Source organism: Peromyscus eremicus, chromosome 9, assembly GCF_949786415.1.
Source record: "Peromyscus eremicus chromosome 9, PerEre_H2_v1, whole genome shotgun sequence".
Taxonomy (NCBI): domain Eukaryota; kingdom Metazoa; phylum Chordata; class Mammalia; order Rodentia; family Cricetidae; genus Peromyscus; species Peromyscus eremicus.
The window spans coordinates 52,211,330-52,227,418 of record NC_081425.1 but is presented as its reverse complement, the minus strand read 5'-3'; the positions used below and the strand labels follow the sequence as shown (position 1 = coordinate 52,227,418).

At 46.4% G+C, this 16,089-nt stretch overlaps 1 protein-coding gene across 2 annotated transcripts in view; it reads left to right on the top strand.

The window, feature by feature from the left end:
- Pebp4 (phosphatidylethanolamine binding protein 4) overlaps positions 1-16,089 on the top strand; it is a 245,232-nt gene that overhangs the window by 141,805 nt on the left and 87,338 nt on the right. For both annotated transcript variants that reach the window (XM_059273385.1, XM_059273384.1), the window contains one exon: positions 6,009-6,107. In XM_059273385.1, coding sequence (XP_059129368.1) covers positions 6,009-6,107 — 99 coding nt within the window. The remainder of the gene's footprint in view (positions 1-6,008; positions 6,108-16,089) is intronic.

Genomic DNA, 16,089 nt, shown 5'->3' with positions numbered 1-16,089 from the left:
GCCTACTGTGGGCAAGAATGCTCCTTGGTGCTGTTTGAACAAGAAGGAAGATTCTGGACCTTTATACAGTGGCTTTATTTTTTTTATTTTTTATTTTTTGTTTCTATTTTTTTGTAGGTCTGAATCTTTGTTCCTAAGCACAAAAGCAAGCATTTTTGGCTCAGAAACGCTAGAGAATATAGAAAAGCATAAAGAGGAAAAAGATTCCGAATTACCTCACGCCTAAGAGAACTGTCAGTCACACGCATACACACTTCCTGTTTTTCTAGTGTTTTGTGGGTTGAACAGGAAACACCACCCATCATCTCATGGGTTTGAACACCCGCTGCCCAGCTGGTGGCGCTGTTTCGGAAGGTTGTGGAACCTGGAGGAAGTGGAGCCTCACCGGAGGAAGTGGGTCACCTGTCCTGAGGCCTTGAGAGATCCTAGGCTGGCCCCACTTTCTGTCTGCTCTGGGCTTCCCAATGGTGCATGCCATGTGATCAGCTGCCTCATGCTCCTGCTTATGTGCGGAGCCTTCCTCTCTATGGAGGATTGTATCCCCTCAATTCCAATCCCACACAAACCTTCCATGCCTGAGTTGGTTTTTTTGTAAGACATTTGTCACAGAGACGGAAAAAAAAAAAAGCAACCCAGAGGGTAACTAAAGAGAAGGTATGTGCGTGTGACCTCTTCAAGAAGACAGTGAACTTGTGGGTTCATTGGGTTTTCTAACCTACCCTTGAGTCTTACATATTTTAAAACTCTGGAGATAAATATTAAAAATATACATATATAGGCAAAGATGGGATTTGATTTTATATTTTGCTTGTATCTCACTGTTAGTGAAATTCAACATTTGTTCCTATGTGTATTGATCACGTGTATTTCTTATTTTTAAAATTGACTTTTAGTATTGCCTAGTCTTCCACTGGGTTACTAGTCTTTTTCTTATTGATTCAAAAAAGTACTTTATATATTAAGAATACTGTCCTTTTTCATAGATCTTGTAACTATCTCCCCTCAATTTGTTGTGTTTGAATTTTATTTTACATTTTTAGCCATATAAAAGACTTTAAAATATATCCAGTCAGATTATATCAATCTTTCCCTTCATGCCATTCACTGTTAACAGTTTGGTATGTATTTTTCCAGACATTTTCTGTGCATATGGAGATATATCTATAAATATATATATAGCTAGATATATAAAGTTTCCTGCACATTTAAGATGTCATACACACGGCTCTGAAACTTGCTTATTTCACATTAGTAATATAAAGATCACACTCCAATAGCATATTCTGTTCCATGAATTCAATGTTCTGTTATTCAACCAGCTTTCAGAGGTGGTCTTTTCCCACTTTCATTTTTAATTTCTACAGTTTTCTGATGTCTGAAAGAAATAGAATCCTCGATTTATCTAGTCCACATAACAAGCCAATTAACCCTGAGCTGGTTAATTTTAGCTGTTAACTTGACACAACATAAAACCACCCAAGAAGAGAGTTTCAGTGAGGAATTGTTGTCTATGGGGGATGATCTTGACTGATAACTGAAGTGGGAGGACCCAGTCTGAATAGGGGTGGTGCCATTCCATGATCTGGCCCTTGACTGTGTAAGGGAGTGAACAGGTATCTTAGCAGAAGTAGTAAGCAGGGATGGCTGTATTCTCTCTGTGCTCTTGCCTGCAGGTGTGATGTGACTTGCAGCTTGAATTCCTTAGCCTCGACTTCCCCAAAATAATGGACTGTAACCTGAAATTGTAAGCCAAATAAATCCTTTCATCCCTTATGCTGCTTTTGGTTAGGGTATTTTATCAATGCAATTATAACATCACCATAGCATTTATATATTTTTAATTTGTTTTTGGTTTTGTTTTTCTGAGATAAGGCCTTGCTTTGTAGCCTTAGCTAGAACTCACTGTATAGACCAAGCTGGCCTTGAACTCATAGAGATCTGCTTTCCTCTGACTCTCCAGTGCTGGGATTAAAGGTTTACACCACCACACCTGACACCCCATAGCATTAATAATAATATACCACCCTCACCCTTCCGACTTGATGCAACTCTGTCATATATTAAATATCATATGTTGAAGAGCACTATCATACATTAATATACATATGTTGAAACTCAAGTTTCTCACCAGATTTTCTATTGTGTTTCTTGTACCTGTCTTTCAGTGCCATGTTGTTCTAATGATTTTAGCTTTGTAATCTATTTTTATGTCTTCAAAGTCAATATCTTCTCCTATTCCATCTCTTCCAGTGCTGCCTTTGATATTTTTTTCTGTTAATTGCTTGTTTCTTGAATTTAATTATGAGTTCGAGAATCATGTGTGAAATTTGCAAAATATTTACTTAAGATTTTAGTTAGAACTATGGTTATACTAATGAATTAAAGCCTTTCTGAAGTTTTTGTAAAATATTTATTTTAGTTTAAAAAAAGAATCTCCATCTAGTCAGTTTTGTGTGGTTTTTTTAAAAGAAATCATACATTCTTTTAGCATGTTTATTCTAAGACAGTTTAGATTTTTGTTACAACTGTAAATGAGGTTTTAAAGTATATTTTATTACTTTTGTATATAGAAAAGTAATGGTTCTGTGTATTTTGGTATCAGTACACTTTACTGTTTTATTAGTTCAGTTATTTTCAGGGTTTCTGAAAAGGGATTCTCATCTAGACAATTGTGTCATTTGAAGAAAAAAGGAAAGGGGGAAGGTTTAGTGAGTTTATTTCTTCTTTCACTGTGCTTGTACCTTGTCTTTTGTTTGTTTTCCTTATTGCTTAGCTAAAACCAGTTCTGGGATGCATCAAACAGGCAGGCTCTGCCTTCCGGAATGCCACTGGGATCACACACACACTCCTGTGTTTTCCTCTTTTTATCTTATCTTGCTGAGTCCTTGGAGACTTGCTTGAGTTTATCCTTGAATTCTCAGATGTAGTTTCCTATAGTGTCTAGTATGTGGCTCATTGTTCCTTTTAGATTTTAACACTCTGCAATCAGTGCTTTTATCTCTGTCTTGTCTTCAGAAAGTAAAGTGTGGTCCCCGATGCTGCATCCACGGTCTCCTTGGCTCCACATCTCCCCAGTGCCTCACTGGCCCCATCTCCGTCCTCCTCGGCTCCACAGCTCTGTGGCTCCCCGATTCTCTCCTAACACTCCTCAGCTCTCTTGTCTCCACACTCCTTTGAGTTCCTGGGTTCTTCTTCTGGTTCTCCACGAGTTGTCCCTGGATGGTCTTTGAGATATCCAGACAGATGCTAATTTTCCAAGTCTTGGGAAACACGTGAAAAGGCCATCTCTGCCTGTTTCTTCCAATGCCTCGCTCACCAGCTATATGGCTGGTTTTGTGTGTCAACTTGACACAAGCTAGAGTCACCAGAGAGGAAGGAGCCTCAGTTGACAAAATGCCTCCATCAGATCCAGCTGTAAGGCATTTTCTCAATTAGTGATCAATGGGGGAGGACCCAGCCCATGGTGGGTGGTGCCATCCCTGGGCTGGTGGTCCTGGGTTCTATAAGAAAGTAGTCTGAGCAAGTCAGTAATCAGCACCCCTCCCTGGTCTCTGAATCAACTTGCTCTTTGGTCATGGTGGTTTTTTTGTTTGTTTTTGGTTTTGATTTCAGCAATGGAAACCCTAAGACACCAGCACATTGTCTCCCAGCTCAGCTCGGCACGATCTACTGAGGAGAGAATTGCAAACTCCCTCTAGACTTCTCCTCTAAGCAGCCCCGTGTCTTTGCACAGGCTATTTGTGTTACCTAGAGAGAGATTTTTCTGATCCTTCACCTGCTCATCCTTGGAGATCAAGCTCAAATCCGTGTTCCCAAGGTAGAAAAAGTCAGGTTGTCCTCTTCTGCATGCCCCCAGAGCTTCATAAATGCTCCTCTGTTGGAGTGCTTGGAACACTGGGGAGCAGTTATGTGCGTGTCTGGGTCAAGAGGAGGGCCAAGACGCCTGTACCCCTCTCCAACCATTACTTTCTTGCTCCTTTCTTCCGGTAGATCACCGGCCTAGGTCTCCATCCAAGTTAAGCCTAATTACCACAGTTAACTAGCTTGACACTGTGGAATAGAATCCTATTCTCCTCCCTACCCCCAAATTACCCACAATTCCTCCCTCCTAATAATCTTGCCTCTAAGTCACAAAAAGCCGTGACACGGACACGATGCCTCCTTTATGTGGCGCTTCCTGCATGCTAAGCCAGGACTCTACCAAACGCTCCACACTCCCTTTCTCGGGACACACCTTTCTCCAGGTCTCCCCTGCCTCCGTGGCCTCGGTCTCCTTCGCCAGGTTCTGCCTTCTTCTCGGTGTTAGCATGCTCCAGAGCTCAGTCGTGGGCCCTCTTCTCTCCCCTGGGTCCACTTTCCGTGTTGCGCACTTATGGACTCCATGTCTGTGGCTCGCAGGTGTTTCTGTTCATCTGGCTCTATGATTATCCTTGACCTCGGGATTCTGAGGTGCGGACTTAGATTGTCTTCTAGCCCACCTTTCACGCTTACCAGATCTGAAACAAGAAGCCCGTGTTCTCTGCTCTCTGCTCCTACTCTCTATTGCGTCCATCGGCCCAGTCGCTGGCCACGCACGCATGGCGGCCCACACGTGTATCCCAACACTCCGTGGCAAGAGCAGAAGGAATGTGAGTTCAAAGTCAGCTCGGGCTGCACAGTAAGACCCCGTCTCAAAGACAGAACAAAAGAAACAAAATGGCCAGATGCTCAAGCCAAAATGAAAACCAGAAGTCACTCCCCGTTTTCGTTCTCCATGTCCCCCTCTCTGCTCTGCTGTCCAATCCATCAGCCAGCCTTGTTGAGTCTACCTGAAAATGCTTCTCTAAGCCGCCTATTGGTTTCTGGTTCCATCTTTACCATTGTCATCCAAGATACCATCACCCTTTCCTATCCTCCTGCTGCCTCTTAAGTCTCCTGCTTACCACTTGCTCTCTATGTGGCAGCCTGCACGATCTTCCAAAAAAGTTAAAAAAAAAAAAAAAAAAAAAGGCACAGCACTATCCTGAGTGACCCTGCTGTACTTAGAGTCCAATTTCACTCCTCACCCCTGCCTAAAAAACCTTCTGTGTCTCCCCACTTCCACTCGACATGTCCACTCCTTCCCTTGTCTGGAAAGAACAAGAGTTCCTCCCATGAATCCATCAGATCCTCTCTCTCTCTCCCCACCCCCCCCCACCCCCGGCATTGCCTTTGTCTCCTCAGCCCACCCTGTCACACTTTCAACAGAGCACTGGTCACAACTGGGTATGTCCTTTCCTATGTGTCCATTCTTATTATCCATGTCTTAAAACAAAACTCTTCTGGGCATGTGGGTCTCACTATGTCATGTTCTGATAGCTGGAGCAGTCTCCAGCACACGGGGGTTCAGCTGGTGTTTGTTGAAGGGATGGCCATGCCCCAGTGGCTCTGACACGAAGCAAGCCCCCACTGATCCGTTGGATGAACAGTACCTGCAAGTGTGCCGGAAGTTTGCTCCTGGAGGGCAAACACCCTGCTGGTGGGCTTTTTTTTTTTCCTAAAGATTTATTTATTATGTATACAGCATATATGACTGCAGGCCAGAAGAGGGCACCAGATCTCATTACAGGTGGTTGTGAGCCACCATGTGGTTGCTGGGAATTGAACTCAGGACCTCTGGAAGAACAGTCAGTGCTCTTAACCTCTGAGCCATCTCTCCAGCCCCGCTGGTGGGCTTTTATTGTCTCCTCCACGGTACCTGGCAGTGGAGCCATGGACTCTTATTGCCCAGGTATTTAGTAAAATCTTGTTGGATTTACGTCTTCATCAAGGCCAAGAGTCCTTAACGACTATTTCATAGACTTCATTTTTTTTTTTTCTGAGAATGAGCATGCAGCATGAGGAAAATGCCATGAGAACAAGAACGAAGCAGGGAGCGTGGGGTGGGCACTGGCTGCATCCTCAGCTGGACAGTAGAGTCTTCCCCTTTGGTATTCTCCTATCGAGTGCCAGCCGCGATGTTACATTACTTCTTGATGCGTGTGTTACAGGGTTCATACTACGTGCTGGTGATGGTGGATCCAGATGCCCCCAGCAGGGCAGACCCCCAGATGAAATACTGGAGACACTGGCTGGTGGCCAACATCCAAGTAAGGAGCCCAACGGGTGTTTTCAGAAGTGTTTGGAACTGTAGCTGAGGTCATCATCCTGTACGGTTTCTTAGCACTCACCTGAGAGGGCTGGAGACGAGGGTGAGCTAGGCTTTCTGGGCCAGATGCCCAAGTTTTCTAAGAACGCCAAAAACACATCTAAACGTGAGCTGTGGTGGGCTAGAGAACAAGGTCTCAGGATAGGAGCAGGAGAAAACGCCAATTCCGTGCATTTCTGTTCTTTGTGGTAGAAGTCTCTTCTCTGGTACCAACTTCAAGGTATTGAAGACCGAAGAACTGACTCACAAAAGACTTCTAGAAGTCTAAGAGTTGCCACAAGCCCATCACTGTGGATTTGGTGGGGGGAGATGGTCTCCAGTTTGGTTGGCAGGGGGTGGGGGACCATGTGACGGGCCGTCCTACTGCTGTATGAGGAGCACAAAGGAATACAGAGAGAGCAGCTGCTAGCAAGGTGGTTTCGTGAGAGCTGGGGAGAAGCCTAGCTTGCCTTTTTCAGAGTATGTCTGAGGAACACACTCTACCAACACAAGTGTTAGATCTTCTGGCCTGAACCGATCTCATCTCGTGTCTCATCAAGTGACCTTTTAGAGATACTGCTATCCTAATAGACATCACAGTCACCCTTCAGTACCCTCTGGAAACCCCCATGAGTCTGTTATATAAAATAGTGTTTGAATCAAGCCTATGCACATCTTCTCATATACTCCAAATCATCTCTAGCTGATTATCACACCTAATACAATGTAAACGCTGCATAGATAACTTGTACTGTATTGTTTAGGGAATTGATGATGGCGGTGGTGGTGGTGGGGGATACCTGCACTTGCTCACAGATGTAATTCTCTCTGTGAATTTTTTTTTTCAATCTGCTTTTGGTTGAATTTGAGGATGTAGAACCCACAGAGAACAGAGGCCCAACTGTATGTAACTCACAGTTGTTTCCCAATCCTGTTCAATTATGGAATCTCATATTCGTGAGTGGCCTGGCAGTTATACTTTGCAGAAATCCACACTAGCCTGTAGCCTTTGGACTCCGTGCCCAGACAACCTACAAGCGGCTTTTACAAAGAATGTGCCCTGTAAGATAATAGAAACTAGCAAAATGAAATTTGAATGTGTTGTGCATTAAGAGCTGGTTCCTAGCTCAGAGACCAGACATTCTCTGTTTCTCTGCAACATGTAAACCGCACTCTTGTCTTTCAAGGGTCATCCTGACGATCCCATGAAGAACACTCTAGAAAATGTAGAGAATACCCCAGATGCAAAGGCTAGTGTCTTGAATCCTAGAGCCAGCGGCAGAAGCAGGGACATCGGTCTAACTAGCCATTGACTCCTGACAAGGGAAGACTCTCACAAACAGAGCGGGTAGAAAGGGAGAGTTATCCTGGCAACCAACCCATGTCCCAGCACCAGGACCCTTCCTAGGAAGTTTAGGAGGACAGCCCTCTTTAGAAACAGCCTAGCTGGAGCCCAGGTGGGGTTTCTTAAGCAGCAGTGGACTGCGGGAGCTCTTAGCAATTAGCAAAGGGACAGTGTTGAGTGTTGAGGGAGAGTCTTGGTGTAGGGCAGGGATGGCAGCAGAGGGCACAAAAGATGGGCAGCTTGTCAGAGTGGCCTCCATCCAGAGCATTGTCGTTTTCCAGACTTGGGGAAAGTTCATGGGGTGGGAGCTCAAGGGAGGAATTTTCCAGGTCACACTCATAGACACCCCCCACTACACAGAGAGAGAGAGAGAGAGAGAGAGAGAGAGAGAGAGAGAGAGAGACAGAGAGACAGAGAGAGACAGAGAGACAGAGAGAGACAGAGAGACAGAGAGACAGAGAGAGAGAGACAGAGAGACAGAGAGACAGACAGAGTCAGACAGACAGACAGACAGGGCTCCCCGTGAGAGTGTTCCACTCAGGATTCTCAGGCTGGAGGGAAAAGCCATGTGGGCAGAATGGTTTTCCAGTTGAGGAGTCCTGGGGCTGTGACAGAGCCTCTAGCAATGTCTGACACCCCCTCCCACCCACTCCCGTCACCCTGATACTCACTCAGGACGTCTCCCTCACACCAACTCTGTGCTGTGAACAAGGATTTAGCCCCCAGAAGCCCTGCTTAGAGACACAGCAGGTGGCAGGTGGCAGGTGGCAGCTGCCAGGCAAACCTGCTAAGCCACAGAGCTTAACCAAAGCCACCTGCCAGGGCATGGCCCTCACTTCCCGTGTGCCCAGAAGAGGCTCAGGTTTCAGTCACATTGCCACCCACTTTCCCTCTTCTGGGTGCCCGGCAGGAAGCTGCGGCTTTCCCTGATGGAGTCACTCGGCCCTGCCACCTGCCCCCAGGTTCTTCTAGCCAGAGAGATGGCATGAGCCAAGTGGATTCAGGTCTCAGGTCCCAAAGCCCAGTTGAAGGAAGAAGGGTGGAGGGTTTTGGCTAAGCCTAGGAGCCTGTCCTCCAACTTAGAGCTCACACAGAAGAAGGGCAGGCTGATACCGTGAAGAAATGTAAGTTCTTGAGCCCACCTCTCCACAGAACTCCACAAACTCAGGTGGGGAGGGGCCCATTACCTGGCAACTGGCTCTCGCCTCCAGGTACCAAGACCCTCTCAGGAAGTTCAAGGCGACAGAGGCAGCCTGGTCACGGCCCTAATGAAGTCTTGGGCAGTAACCAAGCGTGCCTCCAAGGTACTGCCCAGTTCCCTGGCCATGCTGTGCAAGAGCTTTGCAGACACACAAAGAATATAGCTTCCACCTTGACCAAGTACCCCAAGAGGAGTTCTCAGGTCGGGGAGGCTGCCCTGCTCAGGGCTGGGATGGCGAATGACGTCACCCATTTGTGGGGCTGTTTTCTTTTCTTTTCTTTTTCTTTCTTTTTTTTTTTTCGAGACAGCGTTTCTCTGTGTAGCTTTGCGCCTTTCCTGGAACTCACTTGGTAGCCCAGGCTGGCCTCGCACTCACAGAGATCTGCCTGGCTCTGCCTCCCGAGTGCTGGGATTAAAGGCGTGCGCCACCACCGCCCAGCTTCTTTTCTTTTTAAATTATGTGCGTTGGTGTTTTGCGTGCATGTCTTTTTGTGTGAGGGTATTGGGTCCCCTGGAACTAGAGTTACAGACAGTTGTGAGCCCCTATGACTTAAACCCAGGTCCTCTGGAGGAGCAGTCAGTGCTCTTAACCACTGAGCCATCTTCCCAGCCCATGAGGCTGTTTTCAAAGAAAAGCGTTTTGGGAACTGTTGAAACTTTAATCGCTTTGTGAGCTGGCATTGCCCCATGAAATGATGGGAAAGCAGGGGCTAGAGAGTTTCAGTGACAACCCCTGCTAGCAGCAGTAGTAGACTGTAGCAACAGGTATTGGATGCGTGTCCCAGACTCTAAACCATTCATACCGTGCTACCTCATTGTGGGGTCCCACCATGTCCATCAGCCCCCAATCTGTTCCACTGTGTCCAGGGACCACCATGCCCCCTCTAGAAGATGAAAACCTTCTCTGTCCCATTGCCATGACTCAAGCTCACTCCTGGATGGGTAAAGGCTTCCAGGGCACACTGCCCAGGAAATGCTGCCTTGGCATATAAAGCATACCTGGTCTGTGTTTTTAGACCCCATAAAACTATACCCCAATAAACCACCATTACCCAAGCATCCTCAGCAGTAAGCCACGTAGGAAAGTCATTGCAAACAGAGTAACAATGGCCCTGTGATTGCCAATGGCCACAGAGAGAAACTTGGAGGAACTCAAGCTAGCCTTAATATCAGGCAACCAGATATAACTGGACATCAGGCCAGGGTATGGCCATGGAAGCCCTTCATTGGAGACCATGTTTTGAGAGGCTATCCAGACCAGAACAGGAACATGGGGGAACATCTGTAGCTGCCCCACCCACACACACACACCCACACTCCATCTTAACGACAGGCTCACAGGGTCTAGATAGAATAGGATAAGGTTCTAGGCATGTGGGCATCTTAAAGAGCAGGAGGTAGAAAGAGGCCTAGACATAGGACCGGTTCTTGTGTAATGGTTAAGATCAGTGACTCTGGAGTCAGACAGCTCTGGTTCAAATCCCAAACCCACCATCACTGGCTGTGTGATCTTGGGCTAGTTGCCCGGCTTCTTTGGGTCTCGATGTACTCATTTGTAAAGTGGAAATGTTTGTAGCCTCTGTCTCACACTGTTAAAATGATGTTTATCTACGTTATTTCAGGGAAAATGCTTAGAGCAAAACCCAGCAGCACAGAGCCGGCTTTAAACAGTTGGGTGTTATGCTGCTGTTGCCCTTGCTCCGAGCCAAGTACCTCTTGAGCTCCAGAGTCACAAATGCAAATGAAATCCAGGAAGGTGATGTCTCACACAAGGGAGGTATCATGAGGGTCCAGGGGCAGGCTTGAGTGGAACTTCCTTCACCTGCTGGTTCCCATGGGCTCAGCAACAAGACTAGGCGGAAGCTCCCCTCCCCGACCCACCCCGGGCCCCCAACTTGGCCATGCCAAGGAATGCAGGGATGCAGACATAACACACAGGAGATGCTCCTTGGCCCCCCTCTGAAACTCTGTCACTGAGTGAAAGAGATTCCTAATCAAAGCCAGACATGGTGACACACACCTGTGACCCCAGCACTCCAGAGGCCGAAGCAGGAGGACCTGGAGTTCTAGGACAGCTGGGCCTGTGCACTGAGATGCTGCCTTAAAACACCAACAGAGGGACTTCATCCCTAGCAGCACACAGTGGGGTAGCATCCTCCTCCCTGGTCCTCCTGGCAGCACACAGTGGGGTAACATCCTCTTCCCCGGTACCATGTCCTCAGGTTTCTTTACAGATGCTTTTCAGTTCTGCTAAGGCCCAGTTGAGGTATCAATTAGTCTGTATCACTCACTCCGAGAGAAGGGTTTATTGGCTCCTTGTCCTATTTGTCTCTGAAATTAGTGCTCGGAGCTTTTCATGCAGATATTTTCATTAGGCTCTTTTTTTTTTTATTGTTAATGGGAATATTAAACACAGGAAGATGGTACATGAATACTTTTCCACAAAGACTATCATGACTGGTGACAAAGAATATGAAGAAGAATAATTAAGGAGACAAGAGTACCTTTTTTTTTCCTTCCAAAAAAGAAAATCTTCCTAGAAACCGTCAATGATTCTAAAATTTGTCCTGAATGTCTTTTTTTGTTTTAAGAAAGAAAAGGAGCCGCCAAGTTCACACTTCGCCTTTCATTCAGTGCCCTCAACCTTTGGCAGCCACAAATGGCAGCCAATTCTGGGTTGAATCGAAAGGACCTCTAAGGGGTCATTATTCTGTCTACTTTTCTGTAGGGTTGAATTTTTTCTGTAATAAAAGGTCGTGTGTGTGTGTGTGTGTGTGTGTGTGTGTGTGTGTGTGTGTGTGTTTAAAGGACCTCTAAGTGTGTTAGGTGAATAAGAGGAACAGAAAACCTAACCGACAGAAAGGATTCGCTCTCCCTGCTTTTGACTTCTGTGGTCAGCGTGTGTTTGAGTGATCCACACTGGGGCTGGGAAGATAAGCTCAGCTGACAAAGCCCTGGCCTTGGAAACGTGAAGGCCAGAGTTCAATTCCCAGAACCCATGTTAAAATAAATAGATAAATAAATAGATTTTAAAAACAAACAAGCAAGCAAGCCACCGGACATACACTTCTAAGCCCAGCACTGGGGAAGCAGGAACGGAAAGGTTCCTCGGGCTCTTCTAGCACACTTGGTTAAATTCCGGGCCAATGAGAAACTTTTTCTCGAAGACAGCATCTGCAAGAGACAGCTGGGGCTGTCCTTTGCCCTCCGCACACACATGTGCATGCATCTGCACACACACAGTAAATAGGTCATTTTTTTTAATGTATGTTCCAACATTCTCCTGAATGATCTCCGACAAGTCCCCTAACATCTCTGAGAATTTGGCTTCTCCACCGAAAAATGGACCCAGAGCAGGGCAGAAGTGAGGAAGGAGTTTAAATTCACCAAGAGGAGGAAGCTTCCTAGAAAGAGGCATCACAGAAAGCAGCATTTTGTCCTCATTCCTAATGAACCAAGCAGCAGACCCTGTAGAAATTTAATTTACATATGTACCTATAAATAATTATGGAATGTGACATATATATATATAATCTCCAGAACTCAGCTAACAACAATAAGCAGAATAAATTATCTGCATCAGGACCACCAGCTGAGATGAAGAGGGCAAATTGAAGAGATGGGATTACTAAGTAATTGATAAGCAATTCCTTTTGTTGTTGTTGTTTGTTTGTTTGTTGATGTTTTCAGGGGTCGTTTTATTATTACTGTGGGGGGGGGGGCGGGGGCGAGACTCTTTCTGTAGCCCAGGCTAGCCTCAAACTCGCAATCACTGTTTTCCTACCTCTGCCTCCAAAGTGCTAGGATTAGAGGAATGTGCCACCATGCCAGGGTTGGGAGCACTCGGTCTTGCCACTCAGTCTCTGTTGATTGCCCTCTGACCTCTGGACAAGATCAGCCCTCTCCCATTCCCCCCCCCCCACATCAGGGCAGAATGTGGGCTTTCTGGGCTGGTCAGGCTTCTGGGTACCTCCCTTGAGCCAGGGCCACAGCACCTTCCTCCCCAACACTTTTCCGCTTCCTTTTTAACCCCTCGCCAGGTTCTTATCACGCACAGTCCCCCACTCAGCTGTCATTGTCCTACCCAGAGATGCCTTCACTCCCATTCAAAATAATTTAAAATAAAATGTTGCTACAAAGTGGAATATTATCTTTTGATGAATGTTTTTAAAGCCCTTTAGGTTTTCACGGTAATTTGCGGCGTAAAATTATTTGGAGATAAGAGCCAAATTAGCTCTCCTATGCTGAGGTCGCTGTGTCCTGTTATCCATGTGAGCAGTGTTTAAATATAATCAGCCCTTAGACTAATGCAGCATAATTGTTCATTTGAAATAGCTTTTTTTACTCCATTCAATGAGTCATTAAAATATTCAAGGGATAATGCAGTGAATTGGAAATGAATTTATCATATTATCCCATACATACTGCAGTGCTTCAGGTAACTAAGGAGAGGGAGGGAGAGAGGGAGGGAAGGAGGGAGGGAGGGAGAGGGAGCACATGAATGTGAGGCACACAGGAAGAAAGGGGGCTTGTGTACATAGGGATATGCTGAAGGTTCTCAGTGGGTTTATGGAAAGTAGAAGAGGGAGGGGAAGACAAGAAAGAAAATGCTGTTCTTCAAGGCTCTCTCTCTCTCTCTCCCTCCCTCCCTCCCTCCCTCCCTCCCTCCCTCTCCCTGCACTCCGAGAATCTGCTCTACCACAGCTCCACTGTTAACTTATTTTTATCAAATATGTTTATATCAGAAAGTCGTTATGGAAACCAGTTCTGCCATCCAGGAGAATTCCTGGAGCAGGCAGAAAACATTCTCTCTCTCTCTCTCTCTCTCTCTCTCTCTCTCTCTCTCTCACACACACACACACACACACACACACACACACACACACACACACACACTGTCTTGTTCTTCTCCATCTCCAGCAGCCCTGCTCGTCAGGGCTACGCTCTGGCTCTGCTTCTCGGACAGAGCTGTGCAACGGACCCAGCTATCACCCACAGTCCCAATCTATTCCTGTCCTAACATCAGGGACCTGGGCTTGTCACTGTCCCTCGGGCCTCAGTTACCTAACCCGTGTGTTCTAGTTTCCTTTCAATGGCTGTGATAAAGACCATGACTGAAAGCAACTGGTGAAGGAAAGGAAGGGTCTACTTGACTTACAGGTCACAGTCTACCATCAAGGGAATTCAGGGCAGGAACTGAAGCAGAGACCATGAAGGAGTGCAGCTCACCCGCCATGGTTCACTCAGTCTGCTTTCTTATACCACCCAGCACCACCTGCCTGGGAATGGTACCATCCACAGTGGGCTGGGTCCTCCCCCATCAATCATTAATCAAGAAAATGCCCCACAGACTTGTTTATAGGCCAATATGACAGAAGCATCTTCTCAGTTGAATTCCCTCTTCTTAGATGACCCTAATTGGTGTCAAACTGGGAAAAATACAACAAGAACAACAACAAATAAAACTAACCAACACACAATGGCAAGTACTTCTCAGGCAGAGACAGATGTTGGGGGTGGGGGCGCTATGGTAGACTCTCTAAATGCTCCCAGGATCGAGGAAAGTTCTGCCTGTTTGCAATGATGTTGACAATGAAGGAAAGCAGTAAGGTAGATGCCATATCCAGAATGAGGGCCTCTGCCCTGGCCACACTTCCCTAAGATGCCAGGTGACCAGCCCGCAAGAAAACAGCCAGCACCAGGAGGCTGTCCAGACACCACCCCAGCAGATCAGCAATCATCAAAGGAGAGAGGATGGCCTTCAGGAGTGACCCAGGAAACAGTCAAGGTTGTCTTTAACAATGTGTAGAGATGTCACCAGGAGGCAGGGACCCCCTGCAGCCCCCTTTGGGCAGCAGAAGGACCAGTGGACAGTGTTTGGATGGAAGCAATACTTGTTATCAGAAGGAACTTTTTAAGAATTTGAACTACCCAAAAACGTAGTGTCTACTGCGGGGGGAGTGAGGTCTTTGTCACTAAAAGCAACTGTCCATGGGGGACCCAGGGAACTGCTCCCTGGGTAAGAGATAGGAGCCAGTGACCCAGAAGATGAACCCCCTTGCAAAATTCACAGTAGCATGTTACAAACTCCGCACAGGTTTCCATCAGCAGTGTGTGGATAACAACACATAGCCCAGAGGCTGGAGAGATGGCTCAGTTGGTTAAGAGTACTTGCTGCTCTTTCCAAGGACCTGGGTTTGGTCTCTAATACCTACATGGTGGCTCACAATCACCTGTAACTCCAGTTCCAAGGGATCCAATGTTGTCTTCTGACCTTTTTGGGAACCAGGCATGCACTTGGTACACAGACATGTATGCAAGCAAACATCCACACACATAAAATAAAATAAATACTTTTTAATAATAGATGGGGCCTAGTAGGAGGAAGTTAGGTTGTGGGATTTGGGCAGGCACTACAAATTTCTAAAGATCTAAACATGATCAGACAATTCTCCTACTGGAAGCCAAATTCTACCCTCTCCTGAGGCCTGTGCCCACTCCTGAAGACTACACAGCCTCCTGCTGATCTGTCTGTGGTGTCTCCATACCTTTCTGTGGCCATAGCCTCTGTGAACCATTATTTGCTTTGTCCCTTCATCCTGCAGGCTCTTCCCCAACCTGCAAAGTCGAGGTGCTTTAAATGGATCAGGAACTCCAGATGAATTACACCTTTGGGGTCCAGAGAGGGCTAAGATGTATGATCGTGAAACCTTCTCCCAAAATGGGAAAAGACAGCGTGGTTTCCTAAACTCCGGCTGGTGTCATGTCATCAAAAAATATTTATTTTTAACTTTTGTTTATTTCATGTGTATGTGTGTGTTCTGAGGTATGTGAATGGTCCCTATATGAGCACAGGTGCCTTTGGAGGCCAGAAGAAGGATATCCGACCTCTTGGGACTGGAATTACAGGTGGTTGTGAGTTGCCTGATGTGGGTGCTGGGAACTGGGTTCCTCTAGAAGAACAGCCAGGGCTCTTTCTTAACCACTGAACCCTCACTCTAACCAAGCCTCATCAAAATTCAAAAAGCTCTTAATAAGCAGTCTAAGGAACTCAACACGAAGAATCCACACAGGTTCACTAAAAGTCAGTCACTCCGGCCACTTGGATGCCTTCACTGGCACGTGCATTGGTCCCTTGGATAGAGGGGGCCATAAGAAAGCACAGCACATCTTGACTAGAGAAGGCTTAACCTGTACCAATCACGGGAGCCTGTGGGTGCGGAGGGGGTGACTTGGCTTCAATGACTGTGTCATGATGTGGGTTTGTGGCCTGTTGACAAGCCAGTTCTGAAGAGTATTGACAAATGAATTAGCAGTGATTGTGAAGTAGGTCACTGGTGACAAGCCATTGCCTTGTTCTGTGCCTTAGGGAATAACATATTTGTAGGTCACACAGAG